Raw genomic sequence first — 23532 nt, 5'->3', positions numbered from 1 at the left:
TCCCCAGATGTTTTGGCCTTCAACTCCCAGAAACCCTAATAGCTGGTAAACTGGCTGGGATTTCTGAGAGTTGTATGCAAAATACCTGGGGACCCACAGGTTGAGATCCACTGGCTTAGAGCAGTGGTTTTCAACCTTTGGGCCTCCAGGTGTTTTGGACTTCAACTCCCAGAAATCCCAGCCATCTTACCAGCTGTTAAGAACTGTGGGAGTTGAAGTCCAAAACACCTGGAGGCTCAAAAATTGGGAACCAGTGGCGTAGAGGAAGCATAGCTGCAATTCAATGGAGAATTATGCTCTCAATTCAAATGTTTCTCCATCTGTGGCTTTTTTTTCTGGGCAATTGGAAGGTGGGCAGACCTACAGGCCACATAAAACCTATTTGGATCCCAGGAGTGCCGTGTCCTGCATTTCTCCCATCCCTTTTTAAAAACAAGTTACACGGAAGCAAACTCTGCCCATGGCTGTCATTACTCCAGGGCTCTGATCTATTAGTTGCCAAGTGACTGCCTTTGTTCAAGGGGCAAATTGTCCAAAGGAATAATTAATCCAAGCCCAGACTTGCTGAATAACTTCCTTGTTCCTTGTTCCCTAAACTGAAAGGAATAAAGTGCAGAGAGGAAGAAATGTACCTGTAACCTGCAGCCATGGATGACAACTGGACGGACCGTTTGGGGAGGCGTGACGATGAAACAGGTACCATGAAATAATTGCCTTGGGGGTTGCCTGGATTTACCTGGGACTGATTGATCACACTCCCAAAAATAACCTCCAACACTTTTTTTACATTAATAAAATTAAATAAATTCTCTGATCAAAGGAAAGAGGAATATTCAGAGGTGAGGTGAGGTGGGTAATACTCAGATTATAAGCCACTCCAAAAGTGAGGGACTTCATTTGAACCAGAAATGGGACCAGATTTCTGACACCCAAAACATGAAAGAGCAACATTTGAACAGGTTCAGAGGAGAAAGCGGAGAAGTCAAGACCTATTAACCTCATTAAAGAGGATGGTATAAGACTCCAATGCAACGCCTTCCATGTGAAATGGACTGTAATCTTTACATTGGTCTGTATTTAATTCATATGGAGAACATAAAAATGGGGGAAGCTAGGAGAAATCTTTCCAATCCCTTCAGTGGGGCAGCGATAACACGGCACAAAGAAACAGTCATATTAATTGGCATAAAGAAACAGTAATTTGTTAAAGTGCTTCAAATAATTTTAAGATAGAAAGAGAAGGTACACCAAATGAATAGTTTTAAACCGACAGGTACATACAATAACAGCTAAGTTATGGCTTGTCTGGAATCCAAAGTCCTCAAAAATTGTGCATGTGGTTGTCTGCTTTAATAAAAACTGCTTTCTGAGTGTTTAATTTACAAAAAAAGTTTTATGTATAGGGTAAAAATAAAGGTTTTCACCTGACATTAAGTCCAGTCATGTCCGACTCTGGGGGTTGGTGCTCATCTCCATTTTCTAAGCCAAAGAGCCGGCATTGTCAATAGACTCCTCCAAGGTCATGTGGCCAGCATTACTGCATGGAACACCATTTTATATATATGAATATTTAAAATAGTGTGTATAAAACTATCACCAGGCTATGTGTGCAAGGTGCGTATGAAACAAATGAAATTCATGTTTAGACTTGGATCCCCTCTCTAAGATATCTCATTATGCATATTCCAAAGTCCAAAATATGGAACACTTCTGGTCTAAGGCATTTTGGATAAGGGATACTCACCCTGGATTTAGTTACGGTTGTAATAGCAGGACAAACAGGGATGTCTGTAGTGAAAAAGAATAACCAGCATGGAATGCAGTGGGCATGTCAGGCTTGAAGGCATAAAAGAGGATACAGAACTCCCTCCAAGGAAAGGATTAGATATCTATGTAATAGGAACCTGTATTCCCAGGTCAAGAGGATTTATGTTGTAAACATCACTGGTGGAAAAGCTTGGTGAAGTTACTTTTTAGACTACACCTCCCAACATGGAACTGGTCAGGATATCCTAAGATCTGTTGACCAAAAAAGGGGAAAAATTGAAATCTTGTACAGCTATGCAAGTTTGAAATCTTGAAATGATGGTGTTGTGGGATCCCACTAAATCAGGCATGGGCAAACTTCAGCCCTCCGGGTGTTTTGGACTTCAACTTCCACCATTCTTAACAGCCAGTAGGCTGTTAGGAATGGTGGGAGTTGGAGTCCAAAACACCCGGAGGGCTGAAGTTTGTCCATGCCTGCAGTAGATCGTGCATTTACACAGCCCCAAGGATCACAGATCACTTCGTTTTGTGGGGAATGATCTGTTTTATAGATTTGCGTTTGATATGGCTCCCATTGATTGAATTGTCTTTGTGTTCCGTCTGATGCTTGAATACTATGCGAGAACATTTGAATCAGATCCACGAATAATAAAATCTGTACATGTGGAGGGATGACTGTACTTAAAAAGTGGGCATCTTCTCCTTGACACACACATATTTATTCTATTCTGGATCTTCTCTCCAGAGCCCACTTGGGGTGGCCGGGGACCCCCGTCTCTATTTCTCCAGCTGCCAAGCAACCAGACGCTACGCTTGCGGGGCAACAAGGCAGTGGATTGGGGAGCAGCTTGGGAAGGGGCTTCAGAGCCTACAGTTGATCCCCAAGAACTGATCCCAGAATTTGTGCCAGGCGAGGAAGAGGAAGACAGCAAGCCTCTGAAAGAGCTGCCCCTTTCGCTTGCGGAGAAAAGAAAACTCAGGTAAAAGAGCCATTGGTTTGTTGATGGGAGAAGAAGAGATTTTCCCAAAGGAGGCTTCCTTACTTTGGCACCTTTCAGGTGTGTAGGGCTACAATGCTCATCATCCTCAGCCAACATGGTCCTGAAAATGCATGGAATGAAAAAGGTATTTGCCAACTGGAAAAAAAAAAATCTAACCAGCAATTTTCCAATTAAATCGTATCATTTAGATCAGACATGAGTAAATTTCAGCCACCCAGGTGTTTTGGACTTCAACTCCCACAATTCTGAACAGCCTACCAGCTGTTAGGAATTGTGGGAGTTGAAGTCCAAAACACCTGGGCAGCTGAAGTTTGCCCATGCCTCATCTAGACCCAGATCCATTCCTATAAGCTCTAAATGCTTAGTATCCTTTGCTTTATCTCATAAGGAACCTATGTGGCTTCCTGAGGCAGACTCCTTCTTCATTTTGCATGCAGCTTATTTACCTACATGGCTGCTCAAGACAAATATGATAATTAACAAAGAATGCAGACTCTGGAACTCTTTGTACTTAATGAACAGTCCTGCCTGTTCACTTTATCTGATGTTTCAAGTAGGCAATGTGTTTTTAACTACTTGTATATGTTGTATTTTAATATGTTATTCATGCTTGCTTGATCCATGGGAACAGGTGGATAAGATGTTGTTGTTGTTGTTGTTGTTCTATGCAATGGGATAATTAAGCATTTTTAAAGACAAAATTAAATCATCAATACTTATCAATTGGAGAACTGTGTTTTCGAAGGCTTTCATGGCGGGAATCACAGGATTGTAGTGTGTTTTCCGAGCTGTATGGCCATGTTCCAGAGGCATTCTTTTCTGACGTTTCGCCCACATCTATGGCAGGCATCCTCAGAGGTTGTGAGATATACCTCACAACTCTGAGGATGCCTGCCATAGATGTGGGCGAAATGTCAAGAGAGAATGCCTCTGGAACATGGTCATACAGCCCGGAAAAAACACAACAACCCAATTGGATAACTTCTTCCAATATTTATTAGAATCATAGAGTTGAAAGAGATCATAAGGGCCATCTAGTCCAACCCAATGCCATTCAGGAAAATATGGCCAAAGTATGAGGGCCCGTGCTAGCGCAGCAGGTTAAACTGTTAACTGCAAAAAATCTGTCAACTGGAGGGTTGGCAGTTCAAAGCAGTGAGTCAGGGGTGAGCTCCCAACTGTCAGCCCTAGCTTCTGCCAACCTAGCAGTCCGAAAGTATGCAATGTGAGCAGATCAATAGGTACCAATTTGGCGGGAAGATAAAATGATGCCCCATGCAGATATGCAGAACATGCTGGTAACAGATCAGAGATAACAGGCTCCTCAGCATGGAAAAATGGAACAAGAGCACCTCCCCATGGCCAGATGCTGGATATGAAGAAAGGGGGAAGACCTTTATCTCTGTCTGTGTATTATATGGCAGATTATTTACTTTAAAACATTTATATTCTAGTACACCATATTATTCTACAGTATAGAAACCCAGGCAACTGCCATGATTGGTGGCAGATATTGTCATACCCCTCTGGCCCTGCGTTTGTGCATTTGTGGTGCTCCAGAATTTGCCACATTATTTGCTCTTCTTTGTAGTATATTCAGAACAAAGATTCAAATTCCTGGAATCTATTATGTGTAATCTACACTCTAATAATGTGTCAGAAAAGATTTTCCATCTTCTATGTGATACCAATTCAGTGGTAACTTGCAAGGTTTCTCCTTTCGCCCTTGCAGCAATGAAAATTAGGCCTATATTTATTGCTGGTATTGCAGTTGATTACCTTGAGGATGCTCTTAGCTAATTGAATTTTATCTAATGTGTGATATTGTATTTTAACAGTATTCAATTTTAACAGGCAGGATCTGTATGCCAATTATTTTAATAGTCTGTTTATATTATTTTATATGGTTGCACTCTTATATTGTATTTATTTGTTTGTATGCAAATAGCCTATGGACTAGGAAAAGAAACAACATAAAAAAGGTTAGTAGAAATACAGCCAGCCCTCCACATTTGCTAAAGTTAGGAGTGCAGAGAATTGAGAATTACCTCGTGTTTAAATACTGTATATACTCGAGTATAAGCCAACCCGAATATAAGCCGAGGCACCTAATTTTACTACAAAAAACTGGGAAAACATTGACTCGAGTATAAGCCGAGATACCAATAAAATTACATTAATTGAGGCATCAGTAGTTTAAATGTTATCGAATCTTTATATCAAACTGTAATTTAAGATATAACTGTTCAACTCTGATTAAATCATTATTTTCATCTTCTTCAATGTAAACGTGCTTATGTATCCTTTTAATAATAATAGAGTGATATAATAAATGCAATAATAAATGCAGTAAAATAATACATGTAATAATAGAGTAAAATAATAAATGTATTAATAATAATAAAATAGAGTAAAATAAATGTAAAAATAACAACAATAATAGAATAAAATAATAAATGTAATAATAATAATAATTAATAGAGTAAAATAATAAATGTAACAATACCAATAATACAGTAGAGTCTCACTTATCCAAGCTAAACGGGCCGGCAGAAGCTTGGATAAGCGAATATCTTGGATAATAAGGAGGGATTAAGGAAAAGCCTATTAAACATCAAATTAGGTTATGATTTTACAAATTAAGCACCAAAACATCATGTTATACAACAAAATTGACAGAAAAAGTAGTTCAATATGTAGTAATGCTATGTAGTAATTACTGTATTTATGAATTTAGCACCAAAATATCACGCATGGGTTTTGATAAATGCACTCACTTATTAAGCCACATGGGCTCTTTCTCTCTTTACCCTTTATGTTCTTTTTCAAGAGCTCTGCAAGAACAGGCAGCCAGCAGGCTCACTGGTTGGGATCTATGGCGTGTGGAGAAACAGCGGACACTGCGTCGCCTCAGGAACCAAGCAGGGAATGCCTTCTCATATGCAGAGATGTGGCGGAGTTCCCTGCACCACATTGGAGGTATGGCAAAGATCCCTTAAACAGCCCAGGGTCATATTGTAGACAGAGCGGTTGCAGACAGGTTGTTTTTCTGAACCTGTCCCCTTGACTTTCATGTCCTCTCCTCAAAGGCCATTTTGGAACAGGGATCCAGTCCTACTTTAACTTCCTGCGCTTCTTGGTTCTGATGAATTTCGTGGCCTCTCTGCTGGTGGTGGGATTCGTGGTCGCTCCAAACGCAGCATTTGAGAGCTTACACCTCAATTGGACAAGTCAACACAACAACAGTTCGGGTGGGTCTTTGAGCCAGTTATAGTAAATATTAAGGATTGATCTCAATCATCAGTATGAAAGTGCTAAAACTGTTGAATATAGTGAAAAGAGCTTTTATCTCTCCCTTTTGACCCAAGTAATGAGTACATTGTTCCCTCACTACTTTGCAGTTCACTTTTTTGCGGATTTGCTGTTTCGTGGTTTTTCAATAAACTCTAAAAGACTATTATAAATCATAAAAAATTACAATTTACAGCCTAAGAAAGGAGAAGTCAAAGGGAATGAAAAGGAGCCCAAGCGGCAATGGGAGGAAAATGAAGCGATTTATCAACACATGATTGGTTGATAAAGACTTAAAATAGTGTATAACTACTAAAATAATGTATAAGTATTGAAATAAATATAGTGTCCCTACTTCGCGGATTTTCACTTATTGAGGGTAGTCCTGGAACCTAACCCCAGCGATAAATGAGGGAACACTGTAGTTCTGCAGAAGGAAGAAATTAAAGTAGTGTAGCTTTTCTTTCATTATGTTTTCATGGAGGATGAAGGGAATACCAGGCTCTGCAGCAATAACAATAACAACAACAATGTGTTATCGAAGGCTTTCGTGACCGGAATCACAGGGCTGTTGTGTGTTTTCCAGGCTGTATGGCCATGTTCCAGAAGCATTCTCTCCTGACGTTTTGCCCACAACTGTGGCATGCATCCTTAGAGGTGTACAACAACCCAAGCATAAAGTGGAATCATATATTTGGCTGTCTGCATTTGGAAGCAAGAAAGTATGAAAACACGAAGAAAGTATCTGTAACAGAAAGATCTGTAACAATGAGGTCTAGAAACATTTCTTTTTTGGAAATCAAAAGCTGAACTTATTTGTAGAATCGCTGTGTTCTTCATCATACAGCCAGTTTGGCACTTGTGTACAAAGTCTGTGGGATATAGATCCATGTCATGAAGTGTGGGTTTATGCAATCAACCTGTCCCCAAATACCTGAACCAAACTAGAGCAGTAGAATGTAAGATTAGTGGATTCTATAGGAATTGGGGAGAGAAGGATGAAAGTCAGCTTTTTGCCAATGTTATTTATTTCAGTGAATGAATCTTGTCTGCGCTACGATCCGTCCCCAAAAGGCTTGGTCAGCTACTTTTCCTACATCATGAATCTTCTGTCAGGCCAGGTGAGAGACTGCGTTCAACAGGTGACTGCTAGAAGCGACATTTGTCCCCAGTCCCCAGTCTTTGCGACTGTATGTCTCTTTACAGGGGTTCATGGAGCTCACCTACTTGTTCTATGGCTACTACCAAAATTCAGCGGTTGATTTTGTGGGCTTCTCATACAATGTCCCACTTGCATATCTGCTCACAGTTTTCTTCTACCTCCTCTTCTGCCTGGCATGGATTGTCCGGAGGTGAGAACAGATTTACATCATATATAGCAGGCATGGGCAAACTTTGTCCCTCCAGGTGTTTTGGACTTCAACTCCCACAATTCCTAACAGCCGGTAGGCTGTTAGGAATTGTGGGAGTTGAAGTCCAAAACACCTGGAGGGACAAAGTTTTCCCATGCCTGATATAAAGAAGCATAATCTCCAGGAATCCTTTGTTTAAATACCTGCTTTATTGTTTGCTTCCATCCATCTCCAGATCAGTCTACTGTCTCAAACGCAGCCTGGTTAGTGAAGATGCTTCCTTTGGATCGTATAGTGACAAAGTCTTTGCTGGCTGGGACTTTGGCCTGATGCAAGAGAAGATGGTGAAGTTAAGGCACAGGAGTATTCGCTATGAACTGAAGGTAAGGCAAATCAGGGAAACGGGGAACAATTTCTCGTGCTTGGTGAGGTTTAGGATTTCTTTGAGGTGGGAAAAAAGAGAGATCACCAATCCCTCCAAGCACAGAATACAGCAAACCTCCTGGAGTTAAGAAGGGCTGGATTGGATCAGGCCCAAGCCCATATATTAATTGGCATCAGTTCCATGGAAGGGAGTCACAATGTAGGCATAATAAATAGTAAAGCAAACAGAGTGGAATGAATAAATAGACAGATCCTGTCTGCCTGCTTGCTTTCCTTGTTTCAAAATGCCCACTAACTAGATTTCTCTATGCAGAGTTTTCTACAAAAATATGCACTACAGGAATAATATAATAAGGCAATGACTAAAGCCATGGATTCTGGAACAGGTGAATCAGAGAGTCTTCCTGTGGAGAGACAAAGCAGGGCATATAAATAAACATACAGTACAGTCTCACTTATCCAACATAAACGGGCCGGCAGAATGTTGGATAAGTGAGTATGTTGGATAATAAGGAGAGATTAAGAAGAAGCCTATTAAACATCAAATTAGGTTATGATTTTACAAATTAAGCACCAAAATTTGGAGGGAAAAAGTAGTTCAATATACAGTAATGCTACATAGTAATTACTGTATTTATGGATTTAGCACCAAAATATCACGATGTATTGAAAATATTGACTACAAAAATGCGTTGGATAATCCAGAAGGTTGGATAAGCGAATGTTGGATAAGTGAGACTCTACTGTAATAATAATTGGTTGTTGTGATTTTTCCGAGATGTATAGTCAAGTTCCAGAAGCATTATCTCCTGACATTCACCCACATCTGTGCCAAGCATCCTCAGAGGTTATTGAGGTCCTGCCTGTAGACAATTTCAACAGAAAGGAGGAAACCATGAAAATGAACTACCAGTATTAAAAAAAACCTCTAAAATTAGGATAGCAAATAAAGAAAAACACTCTGAATGCAGGGGAATTCCAGACAGGAAACAATCAGGGTCAGCTAACACCTCCAACTAAGGATTCCCCCAGGCAGGAATCAGCCAGGCTTTGAAGCTGCAAGGCCATTAAATGCTAATCAAGGTGGCTAATTGCAAAATTCACATTTGCCTTAAACACACAAGAGTTATATAAACCCCACATGCATAATTTCCAACAGACCTCACAATCTCTGAGGATGGCTGCCATAGATGTGAGCGAAACGCCAGGAGAGAATGCTTCTGGAACATGACCATACAGCCCAGAAAACTCACAGTAACCCAGTGATTCCAGCCATGAAAGCTTTCGACAACACAACATTATCCCCAATTGCATGTGTCCCTTGAGAGAGAAAAATAGTGCTCACTCTTGATTTTATGGGTATCTCAAGAAGGACCAAAAAGTTTCTTGTCCTGTCCCATTGAAGAAACTATATATTGGAGACTGGCAATTGCATGGCCCTTACACCCCTCTCTCGAGCAACTCTTCCCATCTTTACCATACCCTGATGTTATTTGGCCGTGTGTATCTGGCTTTTCATCTATGACATTTTAGAAAGGATGTAGTTCCCACTGAGAATATGTAGGTCTTTTAGCAGCTGCAAAAATGCATTCAACAATTCTATCCTTGCCTTACTCCTTTCTGCCCACTGGAGAAAGCTATCTCTATTGATCTTTTACCTGCTGTGCTATTGTTAAAAGCGACTGGAGCACTTATAAAAACGGGAAGCAAGAATAAGTAGAGTTTCCATATTTCTTCCCCTTTATTATACCCCTACCCTGACTCTGCATTTAGCAGCTGCGTGGCAAGCAGAAATGTGAGAGGTATATCTTTCTCTCCAATATATTGGATCCCACTGCCAGTTTTTCCCCCTCTCTGCCAAGCAGAAGGGAGGAAATAGCTGGAGAGTTGCTAATTCGTAATAGCTCTTGACAGGATTTACTCTCCCTGGATAATCTCGCATAATGGAGGCGGTTTTTCCCCTTTCCCCCTGCTTTTTATAACATCCACTGCTTGAAAAGCATAAATGAAGATTTGGAAAAGGGGTTAATCACTTTCTCCCTGCTTTTAATAGCATCCACTGTTGGAAAATAATAAATGATTTGGAAAGAAGGCAATGGCTTAGGGACTTGGTTTTTCTCCTTTGTTCTGGGCTGCTAAAGAGCCTCTTGTTTCCTTTTCCTCCTTGGCTCCAGATGGATTTAGAGGAGGCCGCGCTCCGCAAGCACCAGGCAGAACAAACCACATCTCAGCGAGTCTGTCTTTATGCTCTCAGAGGTCTGGTCAACGTCATTGTGTTGGGGCTATTGGGAGCATCCTTTTATTGTATCTACCGGGCAACAGACTATTCTCAGTGGCTGCAGGGAAAGGTAAGTGAACAACGCTCAGTTTATTCATGCCACCTTCCTCCTACCAACTTTTAGGGGCTGGCTTTAGCACAACAGGTTAATCACCAGCTGCAGCTGCAGTAAATCTTGCCAACCAAAAGGTTGACGGTTCGAAGCCAGGTCAGAGTGGGCTCCTGACCTTCAGCCTAGCTTCCCGCCTACCTAGCAGATCGAAAACAGCAATGAGAGTAGATAAATAGGAACCACATTAAAGCAGGGAGGTATTTTAGGCATGGCGTTTCAATCAGAAAAAGGAGGAAAAAGTTTACAAACAAAGAAAGCTCTTCGGGAAGGAGATGTAGCAACAGCACCCCCCTGTGGCCGGAACCAAGTATAGCCTCCAAAGACGCTGAAAAGATGGGGGAAAACCTCTATCTGTTGTCTGTCTTGTCATTGTATAATCGGCATTTAATGTTTGCTGTATATCTGTTCTGTGATCTGCCTGAGTCCCCTTTGGGGTGAGAAAGGCAGAATATAAATACTGTAAATAAATAAAAGTAAGTAAAGGTAAAGGTTTTTCCCTATTAAGTCTAGTTGTGTCCAACTCTGTGGGTTGGTGCTCATCTCTATTTCTAAGCCAAAGAGCCAGCGTTGTCCACAGACACCTTCAAGTCATGACTCCCTGGAGCGCCGTTACCTTCCCGCCAGAGCAGTACCTTTTGATCTACTCACACTTGCATATTTTCGAACTGCTAGGTTGGCAGAAGCTGGGGCTAACATTGGGAGCTCACTCCGATTCAAACCACTAACCTTTTGGTAAGCAAGTTCAGCAGCTCAGCAGTTTGACCTGCTGCACCACCGGGAGCTCCAATAAATAAATAAACAAACAATAAATACTAGATCCCACCCCATAGAAGCATTGAAGGGGCCAAAAGGGATATCTAGTCCAACCCCATGCCGTGTAGGAATATAGAACTGAAGCACTCATCAAAGATCCAAAGTCTTCCAAAGAAAGAGAGCTTATTGCCTTCCAAGGCAGTCTAGTACTGTTGAATAATTGTAACAGCAAGCCACTCTCCTAAATATTTAGGTGTCAATCATTTTCTTGCAATGTAGTTCAATTGGTTCATGTTCTAACCTGGAGCAGCAGAAATCTTGCTCCATCTTTTATATCATATGTATCAAATTCAAGACCCGTGGTCCAAACCTGGCCCACCTTGCCCTCCAGATGCTGGACTACAACTTCTGTATTCCTCATCATTAGATATCATGACTACAGCTGATGGAAGTTGGGATGCAGTAATGTCAGGAAGGCTTCAGTTTGTTCTGTTTAGTCAGGAGAATAGGGTTTGAGCCTTTAGCACAACATGTTTATCAGCAAGCTACAATAAATCTGGCCAACTGGAAGGTTGAGAGTTTGAAGCCCGTGTCAGGGTGAGCTCCTGACCTTTAGGTTCTGCCTACTTAGCCATTCGAAAACAAATGTGAGTAGATAAATAGGAACCACATTAAAGCGAGGAGGTATTTAGGCTCGGCATTTGATTAGAAAAAAGGAGGAAGTTTACAAACAAAGAAAGCTCTTTGGCAGGGAGATGGAGCAACAGCACTCCCGGATGGCCGGAACTGAGCACAGCCTCCAAAGATGCCGAAAGATGGGAAACCCTATATAAATAACTCTAACTGTTGTCTGTCTTGTCATTTGTTAATATCAGCATTGAATGTTTGCCATATATCTGTTCTGTGATCCACCCTGAGTCCTGTTCAGGGTGAGAAGGGCAGAATATAAATACTGTAAATAAATAAATACTATAAATAAATAAATAGATGCAAGGCTTCTGGATAGGTTAAAACTAAAGAGCACTGACCTGTATGTAAAAAAGATTAGTTGGCCCTCTGTATCCATGGATTCTCTATCCATGGGTTCAACGGCCCTCTGAAGGCAACAATAAGGCTGATTTGGAGCCTCGATGAAAATGAGTTCGACACCTTTGTTTATATGATATCCTCTTAGGTATGATGAAGATTGCTATTGTATTGCCTCTCAAACTTCTCTCTCCAAGCTAAACATGAGTGGCACTATTACTTGCTTCTCACCTTTTGGTTTTTCATACCTATTCCAAATAACAGTAACAGTTCAGCTTTTGCTCAGTGTAGTAGAGACACCTAAATTGAGGCAAAATCAGTCTTTACATCAAAGCTTTCCACACATTTTTTATTGGTGAGACACTTTTCAGACATGCATCATTTTGCGACACAATAATTCATAATTACAGTAGAGTCTCACTAATCCAAGCTAAACGGGCTGGCAGAAGCTTGGATAAGCGAATATCTTGGATTATAAGGACTGATCAAGGAAAAGCCTATTAAACATCAAATTAGGTTATGATTTTACAAATTAAGCACCAAAACATCATGTTATCATGTTGGATTATCCAGAGGCTTGGATAAGCGAGGCTTGGATTAGTGAGACTCTACTGTACTAGCAAACCGGTGTTTGAATCAACCCCTTATAAGAGATACAGACATATACATCAATTCTAATAATGAATTGTATGGAGATACAACATATTTCATGAAAACCTTCCATTTATATTTTCAAAAATATATGAGTTACTGCTTATTTCACAGGGGCTTGTGATTCGTGTGACACACCTACATATTTGGAAAGCTCTGCTTTATATTATCTTTGGACTAGCAATTGCTGTGTTGGAAAATTGGTTTAAGAGCCTCGTGACGATGGCCTTTGGTCTTGAATCAGGCAGGAATTCCCTCAGCACAGCTCCATCCATCACTCCATAATCAACCTATTGAAGTTCTGTCTGTAACAGCAGAAATGTAAGGCTCTCTCCACCACCCTCTCCACATCCACTTTTGTCTCTGGAGAAAGGAAAATAGCCAATGTTATTTCACTACTTTATTGTAAAGGATTTGTCCAGATTGATCTTTTCTTCTTGTTTTGCAGGAAGACTCCCCAGTCAAAGGTCAGTTCTTCCTGAAACTTCTGGTGGCTTATCTCCCTTCGGTTGTCATCACTCTCGCAAACCTCATTGTCCCGATCATCTCCGAGAGCATTGTTCGACTAGAGAAATACCCTCTCAGCTTTGAAATCAAAATAACACTCCTCAGGTATAAGACCTCCTCCTCCTGGGTGCTCAGAGGCAGCTAGTATAATGTCTCTAACTTACTCGTAGCAAAGGGTGGATTAACTATTCTGCTGTGCAAGTTAGAGAGTGGAGCATTTTCTATACAGTACACTCATGGTATTTTCATCCTTGTCGTACGCAGCAGGGAGCCTGTCTTGATTTTCGTAGCTCCTAAATTACACTCAGCTGTTCTAAATGATAAGATCCTTCAAGCTTAATTAATTGTCATGCTGAGTAAATCGTAGACTAGGAACCTTTTCACACTGCACAATTAGACACATTGTATTTCATTTTAACTACCGCGGTTCTATCTTGTCGGATCTCGGGATTTGTAGTTTAAGGAAGGGAGTTTGAATTCTCAGCCAGAGTGCTCCGGGGCACCAACACACTACAAAACCCAGGAGTTCATAGGATGCAGCAATTAAAGTGGTATGTAGTACTATAACAATATAGTGCAGAAAAGGCCCTAGGAGCTATTTTATATCAATGTTTTCTATGAGATCAGTTTAGTGAGCAGTAAGAAGTATTTCTTACATCCTGAAGTCCTTGAGATATTGTTGAGGGGATTTTTTAGCAGCTTAGACAGCATGCCTGGTTAGTGATGTTGGAAAGTATTGGTGGTCTTGGGTAGATTAAGGGATTGAGATATGAGATGGGCAGTCAAATAATGCTAGGACAGGGCTGTGCTGAATACAGCCACAGTTTTTGCAGGCCAGGGTTTGGCTGAATTTCCCTGACTGTCCTCAAAATTAGACAGACAGACAGACAGACAGGCAGACAGACAGAGATAGATAGATAGATAGACAATATCGACAGATAGATCGATAGATAGATCAACAGATATATATAGATATATATGTGTGTGTGTGTGTGTCAGAAGTGACTTGAGAATGTACTGCAAGTCGCTTCTGGTGTGTGAGAATTGGCTGTCTACAGAGACGTTGCCCAGGGGACACCCGGATGTGTTACTATCCTGCTGGGAGGCTTCTCTCATGTCCCCGCAAGCTACAGCTGACAGACAGGAGCTCACCCCATCTTGCAGATTCAAACCGCCAGCCTTCAGATCAGCAACCCAACCTTCAGGTCAGCAGTTCAGCCGGCACAAGGGTTTAACCCATTGCGCCACCATGGCTCCTTAGATCAACAGATAGACAGACAGGGTTTGTGAACTGCCTCCCTCTCCAAGTTTCTAGTAGGAGGAATTCATCTTTTAAATACACAACTCCCATATCCATGGTTTCATTTATCCACATCTGACAAATTATGTTCTTTCCAGGCATTTTCTAGATTCTGCAATTCTATGTTGTTCCAGAAATCCTTTATTTCAACAGGGTTTGCTCTTATCTGTTATTATTGTGGATACAGGGGCTGTCCTGTAGTTTGCAGCTCCCTGCCAGCTTGGCATTATTTAGCATTAGAAACAGACTGCTCTTCAAAACCAGAAGTCAACATCAAATTGACAAAATCCTGAGATATAAATGGCTCTCTGGACCTATTACACTGTGCGAGGTCAGACTTTCACGTTGATTCCAGTCCCTTTCAGTAGCAAAGACTTCAAAACAGCTCAGATTTAGAGTTCAAACATCTGCTATTACTAAACATTTTTTTTAAAAAATTCCAAACACATTTTGAGATAAAAAAAAAAACACCTCTTAAGGGAGCACTTGAAAGCAATTTGGGTCTCTCTAGTAATTTAGTGCAGTTTAAGCCTATAGATCACCAAGAGCAGCACAATATATAAAATCAGTTGTCGTGTTTGCTTTTTTATGTTGCCAGGAATGTCTTCCTTCGTATCGCAAGCCTGGTGGTTGTCCTGGTATCACTCTGGGGCCAGATTACCTGCAATGGGGACCTGGAAAATGCAGATTGTCGTAACTGTGGCTACAATAACACGTTATACCTAGTAAGTTCCAAGCACGTCATCAAGACATTTGGAATCAAGTCACCTGGATTCTCTTGTTGCAAAATGAGGTTGAATTCAACAAGCCTTGAATTAGGCCTTGTTTCTCTTAACATAAATTACATTTACAGTAGAGTCTCACTTATCCAACGTAAACAGGCCGGCAGAATGTTGGATAAGTGAATATGTTGGATAATAAGGAGAGATTAAGGAAAGGCTTATTAAACATCAAATTAGGTTATGATTTTACAAATTAAGCACCAAAACATTATGTTATACAACAAATTTGACAGAAAAAGTAGTTCAATACGCAGTAATGGTATGTAGTAATTACTGTATTTACGAATTTTGCACCAAAATATCATGATATATTGATAACATTGACTACAGAAATGTGTTGGATAATCCAGAACGTTAGATAAGTGAGTGTTGGATAAGTGAGACTCTACTGTATCTATGAAAAGAGGCCTCTTGGGAAGCAAAACTCCCTAACAGGATGAGGTTGAGAAGCAGTGTGAATACATATCTGGTTTACTGAGGTTTGAATCCCTGTTTAGCCATGCAAACACATAGGCTGACCTTGGCTTCTTCCTCAATATTTTCAATTTGTGTGTGTTTTTAATAAAACACACACAAAAAGAACAGCAACAATATTTATTAGTACATAAACATAGCCATGCTTAGACAACAATTGCTTAACAATTGCTTATACATCTCTGCCTATAACTCTAAAACTGCCAACATATACATACATTAGTTTAAAAGTAGGTTTCCAGCTTCTGTTTTGTCAGTTTCTCTATACATTTAACATTTTTTCTTCCACTTTATCTCCAGCAAATTGTTTACTTCTGTTGGTTTTTAACATGTATAAGTAAATATTCCAACATCTCATGTCTCCAGACCTGTACATAAAGTCTTTCTCTTCAGTATATACTGATGAAATGGTTTGCATTTTTCTGAGAATGTGTCCAATGACTTATCCTTCAACAGCATTGTTAATTTGAGGCTGATTTTGCATGACCTCGCACTCTCCCAGCTCTCAGTCAACTGAATACATTTTACCAAGAAAAACTTATGATAAGGTTGCCAAAAGTCAGAACTGACTTGAAGGCACATAACAATAATAATAGCAAGAAAGGTGAGTTGGAGAATACGATGAGAGAGGTTTGCCATAGGGCATTTGGCAAACGTGGACTCAATTTACTTGAAAGGGAACTTGTGGGGCTTTGGAGGTGGTACAGAAGTGCAACGTTTAATATGAAGCTTATTTCAAGATTATATTTGCCTCTCCAGTGCTGGGAGACCGCTGTGGGGCAGGAAATGTACAAGCTGATGATCTTCGACTTGCTTATTATGCTGCTTGTTGTGATGTTTGTAGAATTCCCAAGAAAGTAAGTTTTTCTTCTTCTTCTGTGTTATAGAAGTTTTTTATAAGATTTCAACTTCGTTAGTAGTAATAACTCAACTTGGTAGAACACTTTTGCCAGAATGGGGCAGGCATGGGCAAACTTCAGCCTTTCAGGTGTTTTGGACTTCAACTCCCACAATTCCTCCCCCAAACATATTGTTTTTGTGATTAATCACAATGCTTTAATTATGTTCAATTTGTAACAATGAAAATACATCCTGAATATCAGATATTTACATTACAATTCAGAACAGTAGCAAAATTACAGTTATGAAGTAGCAATGAAAATAATGTTATGGTTGGGGGTCACCACCACATGAGGAACTGTATTAAGAGGTCACGGCATTAGGAAGGTTGAGAACCACTGCCCTACGGTGATAGAAATAAAGTTGATAACACAAATCAAGAAACATGAAAGGTACTGCAGACTAACTCAACCAGAGAAGTCAGCCATAGCAGAGCACTTGATCAACCAACCTGGACACAGCATATTATTTGAAAACACAGAAATGCCGGACCATTCTCACAACCACCATGTCAGACTACGTAGAGAAGCCACTGAAATCCACAAGCATGTGGACAATTTCAACAAAAAGGAGAAAACCATGAAAATGAACAAAATCTGGCTACCAGTATTTTTAAAAAACTCTAAAATCAGGACAGCAAATAAAGAACAACACTCAAAAATGGGAATTCCAGACAAGAAACAATTAGGGTCAGCTATAATAATAATAGTAATAACAACAACAATAATAATAATAATAATAACTTTATTTTTGTATCCCGCCACCATCTAACATGGGGCCAAGCCCAGAAGAAGACAAAGTGTAAACGAGTTAATATATAAACAAAACAATAAAATAACAAAACAGTATAAAATCAAAAACAAATTCAAGCACAACTATACAAATACATAAAACAAGATAAAAAGTTTAAAAACAATTACAGCTTTGTCACCAAAGAAACAAAGGAATAAAATGGGATGGGGGTGTCAAAGCAAAGTGCGTAATAACAAGGTTATTCGGTAAAGTGCCTGGACGAATGTCCCAATGTTTCCTCACCTCCCAAACAAAGGATTCCCCCAGGCAGGAAGCAGTTAGGCTTTGAAGGTACAAGGCCAATCAGTGATAATCAAGATAGTAAATTCTCCCACACTGGACCTTCCACAGATATATAAACTCCACTTGCTTAGTTTCCAACAGATTTCACAACCTGTAAGGATGCCTGCCATAGATGTGGGCGAAACGTCAGGAAAAAATGCTTCTGGAACATGGCCATACTGCCCGGAAAACTCACAGCAACCCAGTAATTCCAGCCATGGAAAGTTTCCACAACAGAAAGCTAATAATAATTCCCTACCTCTTCAGCTTTTAATTGCTTTCTGACACCAGAGCAGCTTTGCTAAAACTAGCAATTTAATTGCCCTTTACTTTAGAAGGGATGAAAAGGGGGCTTTCATTACGGATTTCCTCTGGTGTCCTTTTTTTCATTTCCAAGTTTAACTTAAAAAATGATAATACAGAAATAAAAAGTCCAAAGGAATTTCAAGGTCATAAAATCTGCCTCATCTTCAAGCCATGATCCTGAGCACCCGCTACTAGTATGTTATTACATTCCAAATGCTTATGATCTGCTAATAAAGGTCTGCTTTGTCTTTTAGGATGCTGGTGACTTTCTTGCCCTCCTGCCCATTGCTGAAACTTTGGGGGCAGCAGGAGTTCATGGTGCCCTCCAATGTGTTGGACCTGGTCTATGGGCAGACCTTGTGCTGGACTGGGGCTCTTTTCTGCCCCCTTCTGCCTGTGCTCAACACTATCAAATATATCGCTGTCTTCTACCTGAAAAAGGTGATACTGGTCTGCCACAGTGTCTTCTGTGTCCCTGGGTTGCAATATTAAGACTCAATGAAAAGCTTTGTATCATAAGAGCATCAGAAAGTGCCTCCCATGAATCAAAAACACAAGTATTTTCACTCAGCTAGCAATGAAAGCTGTCAGTAGCAAGTACCAACAGAAGTGGCATTCCCATTGCCTGTTTTTAATAATAATACCTTAATAATAATAATAATAATAATAATAATAACAACAACAACAACAACAACAACAACAACAACAACTGCAGGTGGTCCCAGTGGTGATGGACACACTGGGTGCCGTGCCAAAAGATCTCAGCCAGCATTTGGAAACAATAGACATTGACAAAATTATGATCTGCCAACTGCAAAAGGCCACCCTACTGGGATCTGCATGCATCATCCGAAAATACATCACACATTCCTAGACACTTGGGAAGTGTTCGACTTGTGATTTTGTGATACGAAATCCAACATATCTATCTTGTTTGCTGTGTCATAATAAAATAATTACTATTATTATTTTATTACCCACCTTTCATAGGAGGGAATGCCTCTTCTAAGATTTTTTTTGTGTCAGGAGCGACTTGAGAAACTTCTAAGATAATGCTTAATGATTCACAAATAGTGCATACATACATATTGCTTTGGCAATATGACCTTCACCACATTTACAAATTCAGTCAGTAAATACAAATCTTAATAGAGTAAAACACTTAGGATTAATAGATCCAGCATTGTAGTTAAAAAGGTAAATATTTTCTGGTTTTGACCCAAGCAGTGTTCTCATCCTGTGGCTCCCCAGATGTATTGGCCTTCAACTCCCAGAAATCCTAACAGCTGGCAGAGATTTCTGGGAGTTGTAGGCCAAAAGATCTGGGGACCCACAGGTTGAGAACCACTGGAATAAAGGAAGAGCAACAGGCATTTTTCGATTATTGGAGACACTGCCTGCTTTGGGTGCTTGGAAAAGGTGGCTTGTTGGACTCCAATACCTGGGAAACATATATTCCAGGTGCTCTAACTTCCCCAACCTCTGTTCATACTATACTATGCCAAATTCCCTTTTGATCTCTGTTGCAAAAAAACAAAAAAACAGACTGGAACTAGCTAGATCAGTGTAAGCGGCAAACACATTCAGTTGAAAGAAATGGTTACATCAGATGTAGGTTCTTTGGTTTGGAGTTCATAGAGCTAGCTCTATATCAGTGCTTCTCAATATGTAGGTCCCCAGGTGTTTTGACCTACAACTCCCCAAACCCCCAGCCAGATTACTAGCTGTTAGGATTTCTGGGAGTCGAAGGCCAAAACATCTGGGGACCCACAGGTTGAGAACCACTGCTCAATATATAGATATATAGAGCTAGCTAGCTTACAGGATTAGTTTTATGTGGATTTTTCTATCAAAAACTCAATCATCCCTTAACTCAATGGCACAGGCCAACATTTTTCCTCTACTAGACTGAGGCCAGCCCAATGTCCACTGGCTTGTCAGTGCTTGGTTTAGCTCCAGCTATTTTAAGGGATTCTCTAGGAAGGGCATTCATGGAAAGCTTGCAGCAAGAAAGTCAAGAGCGTTTGGTTATTGTCTTCCCACTTGCTTCCAGCTCACCCTCTTTTCCAATTGCCGTCCTGCTGACCGGACCTTCCGTGCCTCCAGCTCCAACTTCTTCTTTCTCTTGGTCTTACTTCTGGGCCTGATAATTTCTTGCGTTCCTGCCTTATACAGCATGTTTGTGTAAGTACAATGATAAGGAAATCCAGACACTTCTACAAATTGTTTCCTGGAAGAGTTCAGAAATATTTTTCATTCTGGCAGACATTTGGCCTTGTTGTAAAGCAGGCATGGGCAAACTTCGACCCTCTAGGCGTTTTGGACTTCAACTCTAGAATTTCTAATAGCCTACCAGGAGCTGAAGTCCAAAACACCTGGAGGGCCGAAGTTTGCCCATGTCTGTTTTAAAGAGTCAACATGTTTTTAAATATTGTGTTGTCAATCATAGGAAAATTATAAGACCTAAAGTTGGGATATAAATACTGTTTAATCTCTCTGTATAAAAGTCAAAGTATGTTGGTTGGTTTGTACCACAAAAGCTCTTACATGGCTTGATGAATCTGGCCCACACTTGGCACACTTACCCTTCATTATCTAACTTAAAATAATTGAGGGTTTTGAACTAAAACAAACCCACCTCTTTTGGGCCCAAAGAAGAGGGAAAGAAAAGGAACCAAGAAGATTGGCTGTTTCTAAGTGAAGTGGCCTTTTGTCATGTGATGGAAATCCTGCCTACCATTGCCATAGCATTGTCATGGGGACATTGTGAGGTAGACCTTTTCAGAGCTGGAGAAGGGAGGAATCGGGCGGGGTCCCCTCTGAGACCTGGGCAATGCTGGTATAAATTATATACACTAGTATATACATAAATTCCTCTCCTAAATCCCTCTGTCCTGCTTATGTTCCAGCCTGACCTTGCCTTTCTCTTCCAGAATACATCCTTCAGAAGCCTGTGGCCCGTTCCGGGGCGAGCCCGCCATGTGGAACACCGTCAGCAGCGCCATATCAGAATTGCCCAAAATGGCCAGGAACTTCTTCAGATTTGTGGGTTCCCTGGCATTCGCTGTCCCTTTGTTCCTGCTACTGAGGTGAGGAAGGATTTGGTATCTATCCCAGCCCTTTCTCTGATCCCCAAATTAGGATGCCACTTTATTAGGGCAGCACCCTAATTTGGGAAGCAGAGATAAGTTTGGAAAAGCTACCTTTCTGGACTATGCTAGGGAAGGTTTGTGGTGAAACGTGTGGCCCTCAAAGGTTATTTTTCAAGCAGTGGAATGAGAAGAATAAAGGACAAAAGAGCAGTGGTTCTTAATCTGTGGGTCCCCAGGTGTTTTGGCCTACAACTCTCAGAAATCCCAGCCAGTTTACCAGCTGTTAGGATTTCTGGGAGTTGAAGGTCAAAACATCTGAGGACCCACAGGTTGAGAATCACTGTAATATATGGCTTTGAGTCTTGCACCTGATGAAACAAAAGACCCTGATCTTACATTTGTCTCCTTTCTTTTGTATCCTTTCCTCCAAGTATCCTCATGTTCTATCTCAAGGCACTGGCTGACTCCTACAGCTCTGTGGTCAAAGGCCTTAAAGGACAGCTCCGTCTGGTGAGTGGCTCAAAAAGAACATTTTCATAGAGTTAGCCTGGGATTGCAATGCCAGGATCGACCCATTAACAAACAGATGCCTTACAAATAATGTAGATGTGCCACACAAAGTTCCCACTATCCCAGACTACTTGCCCAAAGTTATAGTGCAGCATATCTGGAGATGATAAGATTGGGAAAGCACTCAGGCCCATTCCATACAGCTACATAAAATCCCACATTATCTGCTTTGAACTGGGTTATATGGCAGTGTGATCTCAGGTAACTCAGTTCAAAGCAGATATTGTGGATTATCTGCTTTAATATTCTGAATTATATGGCTGTGTGGAAGGACCCTAAGAGGATGCAGTAATGGATAAGGATACTTTCACATTTCTCTCCTTCTCTTTCATCTAGGAGGGCCAAGACAAACTCTTCCTGGTGAAACAGATCTCTGAGCTGAGCCAGTGAGACAGAAGATGGTAGAACAAGATGCATTTATTTCTTCAGATGGGTGTTTTATTGTACAGTTCCTAACAATCAGTTCATTTCTTCGATACTCAAAGTCCTCATTTCATAGAATCATAGAATAGCAGAGTTGGAAGAGATCACATGGGCCATCTAGTCAAGCCCCCTGACCCCTATGAACCGGTGCCTGCTCTAAGATCTTCTGGGGAGGCCCTTCTCTCGCTCCTGCCGCTATCACAAACACTGTTCGTGGGGATGAGGGAGAGGCCTTCTCGATGGTGGCTCCCTGGCTCTGGAACGCCTTTCCCAGAGAGATCAGATTAGCCCCATTCTATCCTCGTTTCATAAGGATTTGAAAACCTGGTGGTTTCATGAGATCTTTGAGTAGAGCTCCTGTAGCCTTCCCAGCTATTCTCTTACTTAGCACTTTACCCACTTCCTTGCCCACTCTGTACCGTAGCACCTGACACGCCTAGCACCTTATGGTTGGCCACCCCAATGCTGAATCCTGATCATTGTATCTGGGTTATTGATGGAGTTTTTGTCATTAGGGTTTTAAATTCTTGTTACTGATTATATGTCTTATTCATTTATGTTCATGTGGTGTAATGTCCTAATTGCTATATGGTTTTAACTTGTTGTATATTTTTGTTATATTGGAAACCGCCCTGAGTCCCTCAATGAGATAGGGTGGCATATAAATACATCATCATTATTATTATTATTATTATTATTATTATTATTATAAAAGCACAAAGTACCCCTGACATATTTGCACTACCGTATAATGCAGTTTGAAACTGTATTATATAGGTCAGTGTAGACTTATATAATGCAATTCAAACTGCATTATATGTCATGAGCAAACTTTGGCTCCCCAGGTGCTAGGAATTGTGGGAGTCGAAATCCAAAACACCTCGAGGGCCGAAGTTTGTCCATGCCTCACCCACATTGACTATATAGTGCTATTCAAACTGCATTCAATGGTCAGTACAGATGAGACCCATCTCTTGTCTCTTATGTCGTTTTACCAAAACAGATTTCTGGCTGCATTTTTGCTACCATAGTTACATTTTTAAATTTCCTGATGGACAGAGTACAGGCAGTCCCCAAGTTACAAACATCTGACTCACAGTTAAAAACTGGGTGAGTCAAAAGGAGACAGCAGACACTCTGCTGGCTGTTGTACTGGATCACATGCCGGACACTTCCCAAGTGTCTAGGGCTGTGTGATGTACTGGCGAATAATGCATGCAGATCCCTGTAAGGTGGCCTTCTGCAGTTGGCAGCTGGTAATTTTGTCAGCGCTGATTGTGTTCAAGTGCAGGCCAAGGTCTTTAGGCACTGCACCCAGTGTGCCGATCACCACTGGGACCACCTTGACTGGCTTATTATTATTATTATTATTATTATTATTATTATTATTATTATTATTTGGGGTCTCCACTTAAGTTTTATCAATGACTCTTGTTTCCACAGCAAGCCACATGTTTCAAAATCCAATTATCACAGAGACAGAATGTGA

At 40.7% G+C, this 23532-nt stretch overlaps 1 protein-coding gene across 1 annotated transcript; it reads left to right on the top strand.

Annotated features, from left to right (window-relative positions):
- Positions 1-540: 540 nt before the first annotated feature.
- tmc4 (transmembrane channel like 4) lies at positions 541-22600 on the top strand. Its single transcript, XM_008117240.3, has 16 exons — positions 541-696; positions 2513-2747; positions 5599-5747; positions 5858-6019; positions 7095-7180; positions 7266-7411; positions 7647-7794; positions 9970-10143; positions 13064-13227; positions 15021-15147; positions 16438-16535; positions 18213-18399; positions 20012-20142; positions 20892-21047; positions 21482-21560; positions 21957-22600. Exons 1-16 carry the CDS (start codon positions 648-650, stop codon positions 22008-22010), a joined length of 2145 nt encoding a protein of 714 aa, XP_008115447.1. The 5' UTR covers positions 541-647; the 3' UTR covers positions 22011-22600.
- Positions 22601-23532: the final 932 nt, after the last annotated feature.

The sequence above is a fragment of the Anolis carolinensis genome, chromosome 6 (genome assembly GCF_035594765.1).
Source record: "Anolis carolinensis isolate JA03-04 chromosome 6, rAnoCar3.1.pri, whole genome shotgun sequence".
NCBI lineage: Eukaryota > Metazoa > Chordata > Lepidosauria > Squamata > Dactyloidae > Anolis > Anolis carolinensis.
Note: the sequence above shows the minus strand (reverse complement) of the source record. Positions and strands in the feature narration are given on the sequence as shown.